The sequence below is a fragment of the Pelobates fuscus genome, chromosome 5 (genome assembly GCF_036172605.1).
Source record: "Pelobates fuscus isolate aPelFus1 chromosome 5, aPelFus1.pri, whole genome shotgun sequence".
Taxonomy (NCBI): domain Eukaryota; kingdom Metazoa; phylum Chordata; class Amphibia; order Anura; family Pelobatidae; genus Pelobates; species Pelobates fuscus.
The window spans coordinates 239,976,406-239,998,082 of NC_086321.1; the positions used below are offsets into that span (position 1 = coordinate 239,976,406).

Consider the following 21,677-nt stretch of genomic DNA (forward strand, 5'->3'; position numbering starts at 1 on the left):
ATGTCACACATGTCATGTGTCCTTAAGGGGGTTAAACCAACTTTTTTTTTTTTCCCCTTCAGGGAAGGAGATCACTGCTGATCCGTCTCCCTGCACTTCACACAGAACACGGAAGAGCAGGAAGGTGGATGGTAAGTCCCTGTAATACATCAGAGCGATCACTGCTGCTGGGGTTAACTTTACCGCATGACGGACCTGGTCCGTCATTCGGCGGGAAGGGATTAAAGAAACACAATAGGGTCATGAACACAAACATGTATTCCTGACCCTATAGTGTTAAAACCACCATCTAGCCCCCTTCTCCCCCTCTGCCCTCTTAAATATAGTATAATCTTACCTTTATTCAAGTCTGCTGGTGCTGGGTTAGAAGATGTAGCTAAACACTCCACCAGCCTAATTGGCAGAGATCATCCGAAGTGTTGATCTCAGCCAATCACCATGTTTTCCCATAGGAAAGCATCGGATTGGCCGAGATTGTCAATTCTAAAGATCTCAGCCAATGAGGCGGGCAGGGTGTTTAGCAACATCTTCTCAATACAACAGCATCTCTTATGTATGCCTTTGCCAGTATCCTGTGAAGCTTTAAAGATAGAAGGAATTGATGGGCCTACGTCTCAATTTAAGGCATTATAGCAGTACAACTGTTCAAAATATCCCACAAAAGGCCTAACATTTGTGAACATAGACACTCCAGGATATCTCATGCGGCAGGGCTTGACAAATCCCAGGTGCCTGGTTGCCCTGGCGTCTGGGTTTTGGCCAGCCAGGTAAGCACAGAGCCGACCAGCCTGGGCAGCATGGAGCAATCCACCTGGGAGTGCAGAAATCTTCTTCTCACGCACCCTGTTATGCCAATAGCCAGAATAGGACATCAATCCGGCTCCCACATCAATAAACAACGCGCGAAAGAAAAGCTTGAAGATTACACTAGCCCACTGGATCCCAGGGAAATGATCCACTCCAGCTCTCCAAAAAGGTAGGGAGGCTGGGTGGACAAATATTAAAATTAAAAAAATAATTTGGGAGTGTGTGAGAAAATGTGTGTGCATGTGTGTTTAGATTACCGGCCCATCTTACCCCTATAAGGATTGGAACACAAACATGTATTCCTGACTCTAGTGTTAAAAACACCATCTCGCCACTCAGGCCCCACTTGCCCTCCTAAATATAGTACAATCTTACCTATATTCCAGTCTGCTGCTGGTTTTGCCCCTCATCTGCCTGCTTGTATGATATCAGAAGTGATGATCTGAGCCAATCACAATGCTTTTCCATTGGATTGTCTGAGACTGAAGGAGGCAGATCAGGGCAGAGCCATTTAGTAGCCATCTGAGGAGTGGCCAGAGGAGGTGTCCTTAGGCTGCAATGTAAACACTGCCTTTTCTCTGCAAAACGCCTGTAGGGACAGTTTATACACACCAGAACAAATACATTAAGCTGTAGTTGTTATGGTGACTATAGTGTCCCTTTAACATCTACGTGTATATTTATGTAATTATATATAAACCCTGCTGTGTTAAAGCCAGACTTCTGCAGGATGGCATAGAATGGTGGGAGCATTACAGGCTTAAACTTCATAGAGGTGTATTCTTTTTCACCATTTTGGTATGAATTTTTATTGTATAATTTGTACATAAACAGTGTTTTCACTGCTTATTTTTTTTAAATATCATGTGTGACAGTTACAACATTTTCTAAACTGTACTCAGCGACATCTGAGTTCAACAAAAGCCCCTACATATATCTTTGCAAAAGTATAAATCCTAAACGTATAAATCATGTTAGAAGGAATTCCTCTGCCAATCATAAACCATCTTGTAAGATCCCTTTATACCCCAACTATTTTGATTCAATGGGAGGTGGGGAGAATGATAGGACACAGATTTTATTTTTGTTGTGGTTTATGTTATTTTCAGGAATGTGAAATTCCCATCACCTAGGACATATAGTTAGACGCTGGATAGGAAGTTTTATTCTGCCTTTAGCACTGCTTTGGGCAATATGGAGCAGACACACTAATTGGCGAGGTAGGACTGAGACACAAATGGGATAGGCTGTGGGCAGGGACACAAATAGGGATGATTAATGCAGATATACTAGTGGGGAAATGTTAGAGGCACTAATGAGGAGGGTTAATGCAGAAACACTACTGGTGTAGGCTAGGGGGTGGGCTACTAGTGGAAGGGATGCGGCAGATACCCTATTTGGGGTTCATCACACACACAACCTATACACACACACACAGTGGGAGGGGATTGATGGTGAAACACTCAGGGTTATTCACTAAAACTTTTTACAAATTAAATCTGAATGGAAAATCTGAAGCAAAAAGTAGTGACTATTGCTGTGTTGGAGAATTTTTCCAGATTGAAATTTTGCGAATTAAATCCAATTAAAAAAAAAAAAAAAAGGCTAGAGTTTAGTTAATAATCCAGTCTGTCGCGGCCTCTAAGCAGGTACCCCAATCATAAAATATTGTGCATGTCATGACAAGTAGATTGATGGAAATGTAGATTGGGGTACTTCTTTAGCCCCTTGGACAAGTAGATTTAATTTATTTATTTTTTAATTCCACATGACTGTATTTTATTTCATTTCTCTTAAGGATTTACTATGTAAAACGGTATAAGAATGTTGCTGGTTTAATCCATCGGTGAAATACAAGCATGACTGCCTTATCTTGCACTATACTTTATGACAAATAGATATATGTAATGTTACTTGAATAAAATAAATAAAAAAATAGGTTGAAATAACGCACTTCATTGGCAGGTTGCTCAGAAAAACTGTCATCTTTAGATGTATTCAGATCTTTTTCAGGTGAGCCGAGCCCACTGGAAGAGGTGTCCGAATGTTTGGTAGAAACCTAAAATTAAAAACATAAGTTTAGAACTAAAGAATATAAAATTAAAAATAAAATATATTATGCTAAAGAGACATATACAGACACGTTCATTTTGGATATATTCTTAATTTAAAAAAATAAATAAAAAATGTTTACAACAAAATTAGTTTAAAAAAAAATATTGTGCAAAGCTCTGAAAGTGTAAAAATCACATTTTAGATGTGTTAGTATAGCAAGAAAAAGGTGTTGAGTATTTTTTCTCTGTGGGCACATAACAGAGCAACAATAACTTTACACTCCATACCATTACAAAGCTTAATATTGTTTTATGATCTACTAAAGAAAGTAATACCAGAGACTAATTTAATTATTGAGTTTGAGGTGGGAAAAGACCCACCATGTTAATTCTTAAAACATATAAATTTTATATATGGCTATATGCTTTAGATTTACCAGCGTTACTGGTTTTATGAATATAAAAGCACTGGAGCACTCTAAGCACCATAACCACACAACTATTAAAGGGACTCTCCAGTGCCAGGAAAACAATCCGAAAACACTGCAGGTCCCCTCTCCCTCCCACCACCCATCCCTGGTTGCTGAAGGGGTCAAAACCCCTTCAGTGACTTACCTGAGACCCCCGCCGATGTCCCTCGGCGGTGGTTTCAGGTCGCCGCCGCTCCTCCTCCTCCTCCTCCTCTTCATTACGTCAGCCGGCGGGGGGAGACTGATCCCGCCTGCCGAGGAGACCTAATGACCATTAGAGCTCTACATAGGAAAGCATTGAAAAGGCTTTTCAATGCTTTCCTATGGGGAATTGAGCGACGCTGGAGGTCCTCACACAGCGAGGGGACATCCAGCGACGCTCTAGCACAGAAAACCTGTGCTATGAAGCAGGAAGTGCCCTCTAGTGGCTGTCTAATAGACAGCCACTAGAGGAGGAGGAGTTAACCCTGCAAGGTAATTATTGCAGTTTATGAAAACTGCAATAATTACACTTGCAGGGTTAAGGGTACTGGGAGTTGGCACCCAGACCACTCCAATGGGCAGAAGTGGTCTGGGTGCCTGGAGTGTCCCTTTAATTCGGTATTTAAGTATTTTGGTACAGCATCCCTATTATCTGGCCAAAATTTTTGATCAGGCACTTTACATCAGCTCACTTAAAAACTATAGTCACCAGAAAAAAAAATACAGCTTTTTGTATTTGTTCTGGTGAGTATAGTCAGTCTCTGAAGGTTTTTTGCAGTAAACCATGTCTTTTCAGAGAAAAGGCCGTGTTTACATTACAGCCTAGAAATACCTCCAGTGGCCATTCCTAGAGGTGCTTCCTGGGGCAGTGCTGCACAATGTTCAGCGCTGATATTCAGTGTCTCCACCCTCTGCATGAAAACACTGAACTTTCCTCATAGAGAGATACATAAATTCAATGCATTTCTATGAGGAGATGCTGATTGGCCAGGGCTGCGTTTGGCTTGTGCTGGCTCTGCGCCTGATCTGCCTCCTTGACAATATCAGCCAATCCAATGCTTTCCTCTAGGAAGTCATTGTAATTGTCTGAGATCACCACTTCTGATGATGTCGGCCAAGGAGGCAGATCAGGCTCACCAGCAGCAATAGACTGGAATAAATTTCAGATTTTACTATCTTTAGGGGGCAAGATGGGGTCTATAACACGAAACGGTCAGGAATACATGTTTGTGTTCCAGACCCTATAGTGTTTCTTTGAGTTTCAATTCTCATCCAAAGTTGGCCAACCTCAGAGAGGAGTGACAAGCTCCAAGCATTAGAGGAAAACATCTCATCTATAATTAGGAATTCTAGAGGAAAATATAATTCTTTAAAATAGCATCTTATATTGTGAACAGTAATGTGTGCAGTCAGTGAACAAGTTTACCATGAATGATATAATTTTAAAAGAGATCTTTGGATGTTAACTTTTTTAATAAAACAGCCTTGAATCTGCTTAAAGGAACACTCTAGTCAACATACCCACTGCAGAGCAGTGCAAAGAATCCCCTGGCCATAATGATCTAGTGATCAAACGGTTTGGCACTTTCCGTGCTGTATTGTGTGCCCATGATCTTTAAAGTCTGAGTTGGTCTGATAACTGGCAAGTTCATCCAGCCATTATCACTCATTTCAGATTTAAACTGTATTGCTTGTCTGAGAATCACCAACAATAACTGTCAGCCAATGAATAGTGTTTAATACTTTATCAAATCAAGTGTGACTGGAAGGACTACTGGCGTCTGTTGCACCAAGGCAAGTGTCAAACGGTTTGTAAATGGAGGTCGGCACGCAGAGATTCCTTGCTCCATAACATACTACAACATGCTGTAGTGGTTATGGAGTCCACAGTGTCTGTCTGAATTGTTACAAGCAAGTATAACAATCAGTGATGCATTTTTCAACACAGCCCTTTATCTAGGTTTAAGAAAATACATTTGAATTTGAGATTGAAACGCTAGGAATCTGGAAGGAACGCTAGGAATTGGGAAGCAAGGGACATTTGCAATGCAGCAGAGATGATCTCTAGTTATTTCCATTATATAACAAGTTTGTAAAAACTCAATGTTAAGTTACATAAATTGCAGTGTATATTAACAGTGTGTGGAGACAAAAAAAAAAACAAAAAAACAAAGAAACATTGAAACATGAAAGGACCTTGCTATTAACCCCTTAAGGACCGGCCTGTTTTTGCGATGTTTGTACGTTAAGGACCAGAGCAGTTTTAACACTTTTGTGGTGTTTGTGTTTAGCTGTAATTTTCCGCTCTCTCATTTACGGTTCCCATACAAGTTATATATTGTTTTTTTCACGACAAGAAGGGCTTTCTTTACATACCAGTATTTATATTATGTCATATATTGTATTTAAAAAAAAATAACAAAATATGGTGGAAAAAAAAACAAACAAACATGTTTTTGGACTTTTACTTGAAAACTCTTTTACTTATCTACAAAAGCTAATGAAAAAAACTGCTAAATAGATTCAAAATTTTGTCCCGAGTTTAAAAACACCCAGTGTTTACATGCTTTATTGCTTTTTTTTGCAAGTTATAGGCCTATAAATACAAGTAGGAAATTGCTGTTTCCATATATATATATTTTAAATGTATCAATAGTGACATTGTTACACCGTTATCTGTCATAAATCCCCGAAACACACCTAACATGTACATATTTTTTAAAGTAGACAACCCAGGGTATTCAAAATGGGGTATGTCCAGTCTTTTTTAGTAGCCACCTAGTCACAAACACTGGCCAAAGTTAGCATTTATATTTGTTTGTGTGTTAAAAATGCAAAAACCGCTAACTTTGGCCGGTGTTTGTGACTAAGTGGCTACTAAAAAAGGCTGAACATACCCCATTTGCAATACCTTGGGTTGTCTTCTTTTGCAAATGGTATGCCATCATGGGGCTAATTCTCATTCCTTGGCTACCATACGCTCTCAAAGGCAACCTAACCAATCTGACAAATTTCAATAAAAAAAAAAAAAGTAAAATCAAGCCTTATATTTGACCCTGTAACTTTCACAAACACTATAAAACCTCTACATGTGGGGTACTGTTATACTCAGGAGACTTCGCTGAACACAAATATTAGTGTATCAGAACAGTAAAATATATCACAGCAATAATATCCTCAGTGAAAGAGCTGTTTGTGTGTGAAAAATGCAAAAAACTTCACTTTCACTGACAATATCATCGCTGTGATATGTTTTACTGTTTTGAAACACTAATATTTGTGTTCAGCGAAGTCTCCAGAGTAAAACAGTACCCCCATGTACAGGATTTAGGGTGTCATAGAAAGTTACAGGGTTAAACACAGTGCTAGCAAATTAAATTATCTGGACTTTTGGCCTGGGTTGGCAGGCAGGTCCCTCAAATTGCAATCATTAAAATTACTTAATTAGGTAAAAATATTACATAAATATGCACGTAGAATTGTAATATATATACATATTTATATATTTGACGTCTACGTGTATATTTATGAAATTATTTATGTAATTATGTATGTGGACATATGTATATTTCGTATTATTTTTATTTATTTATTTATACATAGATATATATATCATTACATTCTAAGTGTATTTTGATATAAATATATATATCAATATCAAAATACTGTTAGAATAAAATTGAATATATATATATAATTTTTTTTTAATTATTAAAAATTATTTTTATTTTTTGTTATTTATTTTTATTAACATATTATTTGTATTTTATAATAATATATATATACCATATATATATAGTTATTATATATATTGTATATATTCGTGTGTAATTTAAATATAAGTGTATTTTTATATTAATATACGTATATATAAATATAAAAATGCACTTAGTGTGACATTATATATATGATATATATACATATATTATATATAGGTATATATAGATATAATACATGTATATATAGCATATATATATATATATATATATATATATATATATACACATATTTTTTTTACACCGATTTTTTTTTTTTACACTTTATTTTATGATTTTACAGATGCAGGGAGACTGCCTGTCAGCACAGACAGTCCCCCTGCAGGCAGACACATGGACCCCTATTGCGGTCATGTGATCGAGTGATCACATGGCCGTGGGGTCCTGATCTGCCGAGGGGGGACTGCCCGGGCAGACAGGCAGTCCCCCTGGACCGGGAGGAGAGCTGATCGCCGCCGTGGGACCGACGGCGATCAGGTAAGTTGCCCAAAACCGTTATGACGGTTCAGGACCGTCAGCGGTCCAAACGCACGTTTTACCGCTGACGGTCCTGAACCGTCAGCGGTCCTTAAGGGGTTAAAGGAACACTATAGGGTCAGGAACACAAACATGTAAGCACCTCCAGTGGTCATCTGAGGAGTGGCCACTTGGAGGTGTCCCTAGGGGCAATGTAAAAGGCAGTGTTTGCATGAAAATGCCTGCATATAAATGATTATACTCACCAGAACAACTACATTAAGCTGTAGTTGTTCTGGTGACTATAGTGTCCCTTTAAATGTGTAACATACAGTCAGCATTTTGTCCAATTTTGGACAGCTCTGATTGGCTGAGTGTGCAAATAGAGTAAAATTGTGTTTTACACCATCATACTGCATGCTCAGTATAACCTGCCGGCTTCTTCTGCAAGGGGTATGCAATGGTGCAGAACTGGAAGATGGGGCAGTCAGTGAGAGAAAACTTTAGGCAAGTAAAGCAGACTTCCCATTTAAGGGAACTCTTCACCTCTTTTCTATTCACATTAGTCAATTATTTGAAGCTTATACAAGATAACAATTGCTAGCCAAGCATTATGCAGCAATGGGGGCTGCTATTCATTTCTAGCCATACCTTAGTTGTGCTAATTTTCCTTTTCTTGTTTGACACTTTCTCGTCATTTTCTTCTAGACTTTCTTGTGCTTCTTCTGCCTCTCTTTCAGCAGCGCTGGTGATTGCCAAAATATTCTAAACCAACAATATCACAATGATCACATCTAAAGTACTTGTGAATCAGCTACTGACACATTAAAAAAAGGAATACATACAAACTGTAAGAGTGTGAGTTGGTATCATGGGGCCCAAGACAAAAATAGTTTTGAGCTTTCTGACGTTATCTAATGCAAAGCTGGTGAACTGCATCCTTTCAACTACGTGCACTAACTTTTACTAAGGAAGGAGATCAAGGGGGCAGTAAAAGGGTCATAGTGTAACTCACACAAACGTAAATTTTTAGGGGAAAAATAACATTTAAACTCTCCTACAAGTCATGTTAAAGGGACATTCCGTAACCCTAAAGCACTTTAGCTTGCTGAAATGTGTGTGTATCCTCTATTTTTTATTTTGCAAATAGTGCAGATTTTAATAGAAATTGGCACTTTTATTATTTACTTGGTTACAACCCCCTGGCTTTCAAGCAGACATACGTTCCTTGTCTGGCTACTTCCTGGTTTGGTTTGCTCAGTGGAGCTAAACTCAAGAGGCATGCAAAAGTTCAGAGAACCTGCCATGCAAATATTTCTCATAGCTGCATTGGGAAGTCTGATTGGACAGCCACAGAAAGTCTGGACTGAGTTACAATGTGAGGCCTTGCAAAGACTGCAGACAATATAGATCAACAGAATTTGTAAACAGTTTTGAGATATACCCTAATGAAAAAAATGCATAAGTCATAACATACTAAATAGTGATCTTTATTTTGTATTTAGGCAGTGGAGTGTCTCTATAACCATTGTTTTTCCCATCAGATTATTATTATTTTTTTTAAATTTTATTCACATCATAATTCAGGTCAGACAAGGCAAACCTTGGCGTAGAAGAAAAAGTAACCTTGTTTAATTCTAAGGTATGCTTTCTTTGTGCTGCCTGCCAGATGCAAAGAACAGAGGTTAGGGCAATAATTGCCAGGGAGCCAAGATGGAGGCTCCCAGTTGCAGGATTAATATGTGGATCTCTACATTTAATTCCATTTTCACACATCACAAATGCTGATTTCTTAATTACGGATTAGTATACAGGATATTAAAAATTGTGGGAACAGTTTACCTTGAAACGGCATGTTAAGTGAGCCACTTCCTGGTCTCTGCAGCAAAGAACAGATTTTTTTTTTCTTGTTGTTCTTAAAACGTAAAGGAACACTACAAGCACCATAAGAACTACAACCACTGTAGTGGTTTTAGTGCTAAAAGTGTCCGGACACACGGGGGAAGTAGTCAACCGATTTGATAGTGACCAATTACGAGTGGTCCTCTTGGTACCGATAGTCTCCTCTGATGGAATTGGAAGCTTCTTCACAAAACATTCTTACTTATTTACCCAAGTATTTTCAAAAGTGCAAAATGGCTAAAATCTAAACAAAATACCCTTGCACAATAGATCACATTACATTAAAATAATCCAGCATAATTTTCTATTCTTAATTACCTGTGGACTTGAGAACTTAACTTTAGGGTTGTTATCAATTTCCCATAATCCTTCATTAAACCCCTTACGCTTATTGGGCTTGGCATACTTCTCCTTATTTTCTTCATAAGGAAATATGTCCTTTGGTCCCAGGAATGCACTTAAACAAAAACAAAACAAAAAAATGTTCCAAATAAAAAAAAAATAAAAAAAATTCTTCCCTCAGTATTGGTTTTGAATAATCAATATTAGAAAGCAAAAATATTGTAACATGAAGGGTTAATATTTAGCTACCTGCTTCATGTGCACACAATGTTGTATCAAGGATTTGGAGGAAAATTAGGTAGACCAGGAGAACGTGTAGAGAATGGAACAACTAACGGAAGGCCAAAGCACTTATGCATGAGGGATGATAACTTTTTCAAAGTTTCTCGAACCAGTGAAAATTTCAATTTTTTTTTGGTCATGGTGTTATGTTAATAGTTAATGCAATAAACAAGTCCTTCTTCTTGCAAGTTTGATACTCTGTCTGGAAAAGAGCAGGTCTTACTTCGGCCCCAGCAGCCTAGAGGGTTTAGTCACTAAACAGCAAATATTAAGGAACTGAATAACAAACTGGAATATTTTTCCTATTCTCCAAATTTATGTAACATTTTCCAACAAGTTATATTAACAGTTTTTTAGCATGATATCAGGCTTTAAATAATTAACCCGTATGGGTCTCCTATTCCAGATGGGGGATGAAAGAATTGCATTATTTATGTATTTTTTACATATTCCCTTTATATTTGTTAAGCATCGCAATTTTCTTTAAACAATTGACTTTTACAAAGTTTTGCCCTCATCAACATATATTTAAGGGACACTCCAGGCACAATACGAACTTCATGAAAATTAGGTTGTTATGGTGCCAGAAGGTCCCTGGTGCTGGCTTACCTTCAGGGGGGTTAATGGTCATCTGTTTAGTGAATAACCCTGTTTGAGATTAAAGTCCAAATGGCTTCTCCCTAGACTTGGTTCTTATGGATTTGCATAGCTTGGGAAATTTTCCCCCATTATGGAATTGCTGGCAAAGCGTGGGAAAGCCATTTCTCTGCTATGAGAGAGAGTTCAGTGTAAGGTTTTTTCCCCCCTGTTTTTTTGGCGAAATCGGGTTGATTTTTTTGTTGCTTGATTTAAACAAGAAACTTTGAACAGGGGAGCCACAGATATACAGAGAGTGTCAACTGAAGTCCATCAGTAACTCCCTATTTACAAAACAGAGTGTGAAACATATGGGTTTCTCACTCCAACTTATGAATTGGGTGCTACTGATATGCAGAGAGTCTCACTTCAGCCTCTCAGTGGCACCCCTGTCTATGGCTTCCTATTTGAAGCCTCAGAAATTCAGGGGGCAGAGCTGAGCAGCACAAGACAGGAGCCTTTGGGGTTAAACCATTCGTTAATGAGTTGGCCCCTGAATATAAGGTGGCACCAGTAACCTGCAGGTATCCTAACAACTTCATCATTATTATTATTTTATTATTTATATAGCGCCAACAAATTCCGTAGCGCTGTACAATGGGTGGACTAACAGACACATAATTGAGATCAGACAACTGGACGTACAGGAACAGAGGGGGTTGAGGGCCCTGCTCGATGGGCTTTAAAGAACCCCATCTCCCATATGGGGTTAGCATTAAGTTTTTAGCAATTTGAGCCCTTTTGTATGATCGGACCATACGGACTAGCCTTCAATACCCACATGTATGAATGAGCCTTGGGCGCCTTGCATCACTGCATACCGTGAACACTCCACAAGACTTGCTCTTTTGGAGATGCTCTGACCCAGTCATCTAGCCATCACTATTTGGCCCTGACTGTTCATTTGCTGCCTAATATATCCCAACCATTGACATTATAACAATATAATTAATGTTATTCACTTCTCCTGTCAGTGGTTTTAATGTTTAAGCTGATCAGTGTATAAACCTTATGTGACTTCATATGATTTGTTGCACTGTGTTTAAATGCAAACTGATCTGAGGAAAATCAATATAAGGTACATTTGAATTGACCAAGTTGATGATGACTACACTATCATGGCACAGCATAAGACATGTTCTGACGTTCCCCCATTCTCCTAGCAGTGATTTCCAACCTTCAGCCACAACCAATTGTGAAGTGAAACAAGCTCTCCTGACCAGCCCAGTGTGACGAATTTTACGGTTGTAAATTGTAAGAATTGTAAGGGAGTCCAGCACCAAGGACCGCTCCTGTGTAATTATTCAGAGCTACAGGATGCACATCCTCCCATCACTCTTACCCACTCACGTGGACTCCAAGTGCGCAAACACAGCTAGCCTCACACTAGCCACCAGGGCTATTCCACTCTGCAGTGGAGTAATAGAGTTCAAGCATGAAATATATGCAGCAAAAGCAATGAGAAAGATACACATCAGTAGAAGATGGCAGGGGATGGAAATCAGTGGAGTGTAGATAGAACATGAAAAGAGCATGGAATGTGCAAGAGAAACTTAACAGGTGGGTAAAGAAACCAGCATGTTAGTGAGTTGCAGAAAACAGTGATAAACAGAAATGGAAGAAAGACAGCAAGTGGAGAGGCATATTGACACATGGGAGTACACAGAAGAGAGGGACTAATACAAAGATCAGTTCTGTACCATTATTTTACATCATCATTAATGTACTACCACACAAGGATAACCAACTACTGGCAACATACATATGTTGTGTACAGAAAGTAATGATTTGCAAATATGTCACACGCCTCGTCTACAAACCACAAAGTCAAGGATTTGAGACATCAAGTAGAAACAAAAATGATCAGAAATTGTAGCAATATGCATTGATCAATTTTATAGTAGTAAAAATATGTAGAATGTAAATTTTTCTTTCCTAAACCAAAATAAGGCTCTTACAACAGCAGACCAGATTAGCTCTTAATTTTATTCCAACAAATTATTAAGAAACAGCAGAAGATCTACCTCAAAAAAGCCAAGTAGGATCCATGTTACATACAGAAAAATATCATAAAAAAAAAAAAAAAACTACTCATTTACCATAGGGAATCAAACTATTTTAGTCATCTCTTCATTTTAGAGGTGTCAAGATAATTTTTTGTTATACAATAAACTTGTGAGTTTAACAAAAATAAAAATAATAGTGCTTGACACTTTGATTTGCCGTAATTTTAAAAGGTAAGACCACCCAAAAAAAAATTATATGAAATATGCATTGTAAGAATTTATTTTGGCTAAGCGTAAATACATTTCAGAAAAGCCTGTTGATTGTATTTCCTATAGAAGATGAACATAAAAAGCTTCTCAAGCAAACGGAGTGAATAAAAAATATTTTTAAAAAAATGAAATAAAGTAAAATCCCATAACAAATGACTAATGAACTTACGTTTCATGAGTGCCGAAAAAGAAAATGGGCATTTTATTTGTAGGAGGCTTCACAGCACCATCAGGAAGCTCATCCACCTGTAAGTGCAAATAACATGTTAGAGAGTATATATATTTTTCTCTCTTTTAAAGTCACTGCAGCCAATTTGGCCATTGTGCTCCTAAACATCAACCTGAGAGCCTAGTTTCTAATTGTTCAGCTTGCTGTGCCTTCGCTGGTTCATCACATTTACCCTCATTAGGCGAGCCTGTCTTTGCATTGCCCCATACTGTAGTGCAGCAGAGTAGTATTGAGACAGTGTTCAATATTCTCTGCTTGATTAGTCAGAGAGAGGATGACATAATATCCTACCACCTCCACTCACAGGGTAGGTAAAATGTATCAGTCTGACAGATCATGGACCTGAGGAAACTAAACGCCTCCAGTCTCTGTACTGCCTGACCACACTACAGAGAGAGTAGGTGAGGGGGTTTGGAAAGTGAAGAGAGGAATACGCAATACAACATAGATAGAATGGGGGTGGACAAAGACTACAAAAATGAATTGTTAATAAAATAAATAATGTGAAGAATTTGGAGATGGACGGGGGTATGGGCACACAGTATGCAACTTTCACATGAGCTGTGTGCCTTTAAATATCACATTAAAAAATAGCTCTAAGTTACCCTTCCACATGTTATCTGCTTTATGTGAATTACTTTTTACAACATGACAGGAGGCTTCATATTTGCTTATGTCTCTCTTTACTAGAACTCCTCAGCAGCACATTAACACAAAGAAAAAACAACCAATCAGAAAAAAGTTAGGTACAATAAAACTCTGCTCCCCACACAACTTCCTCTTTCTTTGTTACTTCACATCAGTACAGGTCAGAGTACAACTGCCTACTGCTCTTGTGGGGGCTGTGAATTTTAACATATGCCTACTTGAATCGTGGGTTGACTTTAGGTGTTTTGTTTTGCTCCCCTCTCCCCTGTTTATTCCATTATTTCTACCTAGTTTTTCCTATCTAATCTTTCCCTTAGGCTTGTCTAGCCTTTCTCTGGCCGACTTGATCTACCCTTTCACCTCTTTATACTCTGCAGTAAGGAGCTACAAAATGTCTTTGCAAGATAATGTCTGTCTGCTTTAACACTGTTCTGACTCTGTTATTGGTAGTTGTTTGTCAAACAACTGAAGTTTTTCCCCCATTATTTTATTTGTGCTACTGGGTGTTACATAGTCTCGGTGGCTTCTTCCTTGCTGCACCCTTCGACTTCCTGAACACCGGGACTACGGAGTTTATCTCCGGCGGTCCCACGTGTTCTTTCCCCACGGCCTCCTTGGACCTCACGCTATTGCGCGAGATCCCCACGGCTGAAGCCCCCCTCCCTCACTGCATCCGTTTTGTCAACACCATTGAATCGCGGCGCACGTGCACCCGGGCAACAGGGGAGAGTGTGGGTCACCGCTGCCCTTCCCACAATGTTGGAGCTACTTCAGCTTTCTTCTCTGGCGCCAGGGTTCCCTGACATGGCCTTTATAGCCAACCTGATACTAAATGTTAATTCTCCTTCTCCAGTGTCATAAAGTTCAGGATTGTGACACTGCATGGATTAACTCCTTTTATCCATCTACATTAGCCAAGGAACCTTGCACTGAGTGGAATTTTAATGACAAGTGTTGGTGAGATAGGTGGTATATGTTGGAATTCCCTTAAACTGTTTTTAGTCCTTCCATTCATTAAAGTGTGAAAGTATATGTGTTTTTTGGTATCCCTATGTTAATTGCCTTTGCGTGGGATTCTATTTTTCTTTTTATTGTATTATACTGGCATCTGCTCTTCCTTTCATACTCATCTTGTGCCACAGACTTCCTTTCAGGTCTATACCCCTCCTCTTTTCTGTGATCTGCTCCCATGCCTGCCCTAGGGTTTTGGGGTCTATTTTTTCATTAGGTGGCATATATTTGTCTGTTTGGTGTATTCTTCCTCACTGTAGGACACGTTGTGGTGCATGCAGAGCCCCTTTGGTGGGTGATGAGCCCAGCCTGGGGGTACCCCCCAGTTGCACAGGTTTCTTTCCTGCCCTGTCAGGTTAGGACATCTTCAGGCAGTCCGTGTACTGCTCTTTATGTCAAGGCTTACCATCCCGACCCTATGTGTTTATAGTTTTCTTTGGTTTTCTGGTTGCGCTGCATGCCGATGTTTGTGGTGTTTTCTCCGTCATTTTCTTCTGGCCTGCTCCCTGGTGGTTCCTTGTGGTAAGTACCTCTGTCAGTGATAGATCACTGTAAATGCTCCTTCCGGGACCATAATGAAACACGTACAGTGACCATTTCTCAGACACCAATGAGGGAGCACAGGAAAATCTTTTAGTATTCAGCTGCATATCCTATATCTTTTTTATTTCTATGTAGATATATCTAGGTCATGTATATTTATTTGTTATTTCCTATTGGGTTTACCGGTCTTAATTTCCTTTCCATTATATTACCTTCCCTCTGATGTACAAGTTTTCATTTGTCTCAACTTTATTTTTAGTTCTGTTTCTTTGTTTTGTGTTTTTATTTTTTTTTTCTCCTCTTCTCGCTCGGAATGTCGAGAGGCCTTACCTCGGCCTCCTCAGACTACGGGCTCTTTTGGATCGCGGAGAATGTCTCCAGTGTTTTCTAAGGCTACCGGCGGCCATCTTGGATCCTGCACACTTGCGCGGGATCCAGGCAGCAGTTTGTAGATTGCTTATTTTTCTAGGTATTGCAGCTTATCAGATTGACTCCATTATTAGACTCATGGGCACGGCCCTAGGTTGGATTGTTACTCCAACTACGGTCAGTATTTTTTATTCCCAGTTTGGTCCACCTCTGATATGATTGACAATGGGAGTAATTTCCTTAGAGGGTGGGCCCCTCTCATGACCTCAGCCCAAAGCTGATATTGCAATGACTTACATTAGAGGGTGAGCCCCTCGCATATACTCAGCCTCAGGTTGAAATGGAATCTAATTGTATTATAAGAGGGTGCGGGCTTCCCATAACCTCATCCCAATGCTGATATTGATGCACCTTGCATGATTAGAGGGTGACATCCTCTCATATGAGCAAGACACTAATTTTATAATTAGAATGTGTGGCCCTCATATCATCAGCCTGATGTTGACATGCAGGGCTGCCATCAGAAATTTTTGGGCCCCTGAATAAAGCACAAGGTCTGGGCCCCCCTCCCCCCCGGCCCGCCCACGCCCTACCTAGTCCGCTGACAATGATGCAGGACTGAATGTGGTGTGTATAGTGGAAGTGAATTAGAATATGTGTAATGGATGTAGTGTTTGTGTGTATTAGATACTGTTTCTGCAGTGAATGCATAGTGTGTGTTTGTGTAGCGGATGCAGTGTGTATAGTGAACGCAGAGTGTGTTTGAGTAGTAGATGTAGTGTGTGTACAGTGATGTAGTGTGTGTTTGTGTAGTGGATGTAGTGTTTGTATGTACTATATGAAATGTGTTTAGTGGATGCAGTGTCTGTAGTGGATGTAGTGTGTGTATTAGACGCAGTGTCTGTGTATAGTGAATGCAGAGTGTTTCAATTTGTGGTGGATGTAGTGTGTGTACTGTGAATACAGGATGTTTGTGTAGTGGATGCTGTGTGTACAGTTAATGCAGAGTGTGTATCAGTATAGTGAATCCAGAGTGTGTGCATAGTTTAGTGAATGCAGAGTGTGTGTTAGTGTGTAATAAATGCAGAGTGTGTGTTAGTGTGTAGTGAATGTAGTGTGTGTGTAAATTTGTAGTGAAGGAAGGGGCATTTTCACATAATTTTTTTAAAATTTAATAAAATGTTTTAATTAATTCCATCCCTGGTGGTCCGGTGGTGGGGGGCCCCGGCTCCCTCTTACCGCAGAGGGGGCCCAGGCAGCACACAGCTTCTCCTCTTCCCTTCCAATAACTTGTGCAAAACCCGCGGAGCGTTGCCATGGCAACCGGGTGGCGGCCCTGCTGACATGGATACTGATTACATTATTAGAGAGTGCGGCCCTCTCATATGCTCAACCCGCTACTGAGCTCCTCACATATGCACAGCCCAATATGAATACTTATACTGTTCCCATCAGTTTACGGTTAGCATTGCAGTTTATTACAGTACTGGATTCGGTTTCCCTTATTGGAGGGCGAGCCAGTCTCTTGACACTACCCAACATTGTTATTTATCCTGCTACCATCAGCCTTCGTTCATCTTACAGGCTTATACCAGCACAGGGTACTGGTGTCTTATTAGAGGGGCATTCCTTATAAACTCAACTCCATATGGATGTTTGTGCTACATATTGTAGTTTGCCGCTGATGTTACCGCTCTTACAGTAAGTGTTCTGACTACCTCACCGGAACCTCTTTTAGACGCTGCATTGTAACGGCTGGGAAATTGGAGAGAACCCCTCCATTAGAGCTAACGACTCAGCTACTATTTATTTTCTTTATATAGGTGCTACCCGATCAGGCATGGTATTGCCTGTTTGAGATGGCTGTCACTGTTACAGCTCCTATAATTGGCCTGCTTGGTCTGTGCCACTGTATCCCCACTAAGGATATACCCACTGTGGTATTACTGGGGGAGACCCTTCCACCATATTTACATTTTCCCTGATGCCTTATTGGACAGGGTATGGGCTGTTGAACTGTCTGTCTGCCTTTGATTGGCCCACTTTGTTGGTGCCCCTATACCTCCCTTCTGGATATACTCCTGGAGGCTGTACGTTATGGTATAATCTGCATTGTATCGAGTAGGCAACCGCACACTGCTTTTATTATTCACACCGTTGTGGACAAACTCCTCAGGCAGTTTCTCAATTCGAAGGAGGCAAGAGATTTTGATGCCTCACTCACAGGGCGGGAATGGGGAAAACCCACAACCCCGGCCTACAGATACACCGTACGCGCTGGGTGCATGGAAAGACCGGAGTCCCAGGTCGGCTTTGAGTTCCCTAGCCGTTAGCAATCTTGGGATATATGGCAGGACATCCTCTACTCCTCTGAGAACACGATTCGGATATGGAGGACCCTGCCTCTGTACACAAATCCCCTCACGGAGGCAGTCCTGGATTTATCTTTCACTCATCCACCTATTCAGGTACCAACTTAGACTATGGGAGACCCCTTCTTCGACATCAAGATATCTTACACAGATATCACAAAGTCGGGACGTGACCTCCGCGCTGGAGTATTGCTCACGATCTGTGTCTGGCTCGGGACATGCTATCCGACATTCTCGAAAACCCGGGCACAGTCCCTGCTACGGGTGGTTGAAGCTCCCTTTGTTTCGCAATACCTGTTCCCTGGATTCAGCGGTCATTGGTGAATGGACTTTACGTTCTATATACGTATTAGGCAACACTAAAAGATCACAGGACTCTAGACGAAGATGGGTGGTATTCCTTCGTATGGATACCTAGATTTCAGACCTCGAGTTCAAAGACCTGGGTCCCTTGGCCTATGGCCAACTCTTGAGAATAACAATCTTCAGAAAGTCACGAACACAGGGACCTAGATGCCTCACTCAATTATACCCTATCTTCGATGTTAAGTGCATACCATCAGTCCATCTGTTGGCTTTTTGGCAGAGTTGGACTGCAGTGGCATTGTACATGCAGTCATTCGGATTACTCCCCTCTCTCCCTATACAGTCAGTCCCACAGAAGGACATCCTGACCCAGACCCGCTCAACAAGGCCTGATTCTGTTTTTTCAACCGGTCTACTCTTCGACCCACATTCGACTCCTTTGCGTTCAACCACGTGGCTACAACCAGTGACGGCTCTTCATTTATGCAGGTTCCAATTACCCCATATCGCTCTTTAACGAGGTTGCCTTCGGACGGTAATCTCAACCTCTATTTAAGTTCCCCTCATTTTTGTATCTCAGGGCTTCAAAGTCTCCAAGAGTAGTAGATCCTTGTTTCGCCACACAGATACAGTTTTTGGGACTCTGATGAAACGCTCCCTTGGGAGTGCTTAGACTACCACAGTTGCAGGTTCCGCAATCCAATTGGATTACTGGAGACATCTAGTATGCAACTAGGGTTTCCCCCACACTCTTGCCAGCGTAGTAGATCCATCCATTCCACCACATCACCTGGTTATCCTGGCACAATCGGAGGAGCCACATTCCACAACCGCCTGGTGGCAGTTTCTCTCGCAGCTCCAAGCCAGCCAATGATCTTCGGAATTTTGCACCTGCAGGAAAATGGACAATATAGGTCGACTTTGCAGTTCATGGACAGTGTTCTAAGAACTAGGTCGCAACTCCCAACGTAGCAGATCGGGTTTTTTCTGTAATTTGAGGAACACAGACGACTGGAATCTTCATTGATCGATCTGCCGTCACTTCTCGCAATTGGAAGGTCCACTCGGGACTGCTCTAGTTATCTCCCGGATTAGGGACCAGTGAAACAAGCATTGTTGGATTTGTTGGCTGAGCGTTAAAACAGCAAATATGAAGTCTCCTGTAATGTTATAAAATTGTAGATTATGCTAGCTTTAGTGTACCTATAATCTTAATTTTATTAATGACAGGAGGCGAATATTTCCCTCCTATTCTTAGCCCTCCCTTGTTGGTGAACTTTCAAAAGTTTGGGTTAATGCAATTCTGCTTGTTGTCTCTGCTACCTGTCACTTGTTCATGTGTCCGCTTCTTACGTAAGGGTTGGGATCTCTGTATATTACAGTATTTCTGGTTGTTGCACTGGTTGCCTGCATGTTTTGTTTAGAGTACATTTCATTATCTCACTAACCCTTTTGATTCTGTTTTCTCTCGTTTCAGTTTACAGTCCATCTGTACTGCCAGGTTTGACATTTCTTCTTGGATGGAGGATGTTGTTGTATTCATTGTATCTAGGACTTAGTTTTTTCTGCCTTTTGTTCTGTTTTTGTCGCAGCTTGAAAGAGGAAGTTGTGTGGGGAGGAGAGTTTTATTGTACCTAACTTTTTTCTGATTGGTTGTTTTTTCTCTGTGTTAATGTGCTGCTGTGGAGTTCTAGTAAAGAGAGAGACTTAAGCAAATATGAAGCCTCCTGTCATTAATAAAACAAAGATTATTGTATGTTTGCTATATGAATTAAACTGGTAGGTCAGAGATTTACAGAAAATGTTGCTCTCCCATCAGCCGTGTCTTGCCACTGTGACTCCTTGTGAAAAATAGTACGGAACATCGCCCCTTCCTTTTTCATATAATATATATAGAAACAAATACAGTCCTTGCACACAGGCTAAAAAAAAAAAGGTGCCGGGTGCCAGCCAAGTAGAAGGTAGAGAAAGCTGCACTCACGGTCTCCAACTTCAAGGCTTTTATTTGGTATTCATTAAAATAGTTCGACGTTTCAGTCCCACATTTGGACTTTCTTCAGGATCAAACATAACATACAAGTAAAACATTCAAATATATACGTAAGTAAATAGGGGAACATAAACTCACCCCAGCTGCTGTGAACCACCATCGGCTTCCCGGGCGCATGCGTATAGAAGCTCCGCCCTCTCAAGTGATGTACTGCCGTAATGGCGTAATTACAGTCAGCAAGTCTCCATTGCTACACGGTATACTGAACCAACGCTGCCATGGTGGCAGCTGATCGTCTCAAAAAACAAATAAAGCTGCAAAGCCCACTACATAAAATAACACCGATCTAAGGTGTCGTGTCAATGTCAAAATGGTAGAATGAATAAAGTGCACGGAGGGTGTAAAAGTGCATTGATAGATCGCAATATTAAAGTGACATGATAAAGTTTTAAAAAGTGCTATGAACCTATTGAAAGTGACAATGTGCATATTATCAATACAATAAAAGGTGCTAAGCACTTATATAAAGTACTAGTTACAGCATAAAGTACTAGTTACAGCATAAAGTACTAGTTACAGCATAAAGTACTAGTTACAGCATAAAGTACTAGTTACAGCATAAAGTACTAGTTACAGCATAAAGTGCCTGGATAGGTGAATTATTTCCAGGCATATGTGAAGTGCCAATATTAAAAATGTTACATATAACTTCTATTAATAAAAACATAATGGTCAAAAAGATTACCAACATTTCTGCTAGCGTGGCATGTCTAAATCATAACTTTAATTCTATTATAGGATCACTGTAAGATTTTAACAGGGTAAGATTCTTAAGTTGCAGGAATTGTCCTGACCAACTATTACATATTAATGAAAGGATATTTTTACCATACTTATTGATAATCAAAGCTGTACAGAAACTAGGTAACATACTTCTTCTCCGCTAAACTTAAAAAACAAAACAATCTGCAAGCAAGACTGATACATGCCTAACGACTATCTTTCACAAACAGGAGTAAAACGGAATGGATTTGTTAAGTCCCTTTGGAGATAAAGTGCCCAGTACATGGATCTCTATTCAATAGCATTTTGCCTGGGTCGCCACCTCTTTGGTAGTAGTATATGATCAATACCTACACATTTCAAGTTGATAAAGCATGACCAAGTTGTAAGAAATGTTTTTCAACGGGTTTATCTGAAGTTTCGTCTCTGTAGGCTAGTTTAAT

At 40.1% G+C, this 21,677-nt stretch overlaps 1 protein-coding gene across 6 annotated transcripts in view; it reads right to left on the reverse strand.

Moving 5' to 3' along the window:
• The window catches only part of PSIP1 (PC4 and SRSF1 interacting protein 1), a 105,973-nt gene that overhangs the window by 65,266 nt on the left and 19,030 nt on the right, over positions 1-21,677 (reverse strand). For 5 of the 6 annotated variants that reach the window (XM_063455166.1, XM_063455165.1, XM_063455164.1 and 2 more), the window contains exons 3-6: positions 13,153-13,229; positions 9,766-9,904; positions 8,197-8,310; positions 2,762-2,866 (exon numbers count right to left, since the gene is read on the reverse strand). In XM_063455166.1, coding sequence (XP_063311236.1) covers positions 2,762-2,866; positions 8,197-8,310; positions 9,766-9,904; positions 13,153-13,229 — 435 coding nt within the window. The remainder of the gene's footprint in view (positions 1-2,761; positions 2,867-8,196; positions 8,311-9,765; positions 9,905-13,152; positions 13,230-21,677) is intronic. The other variant, XM_063455167.1, reaches the window with a different exon arrangement.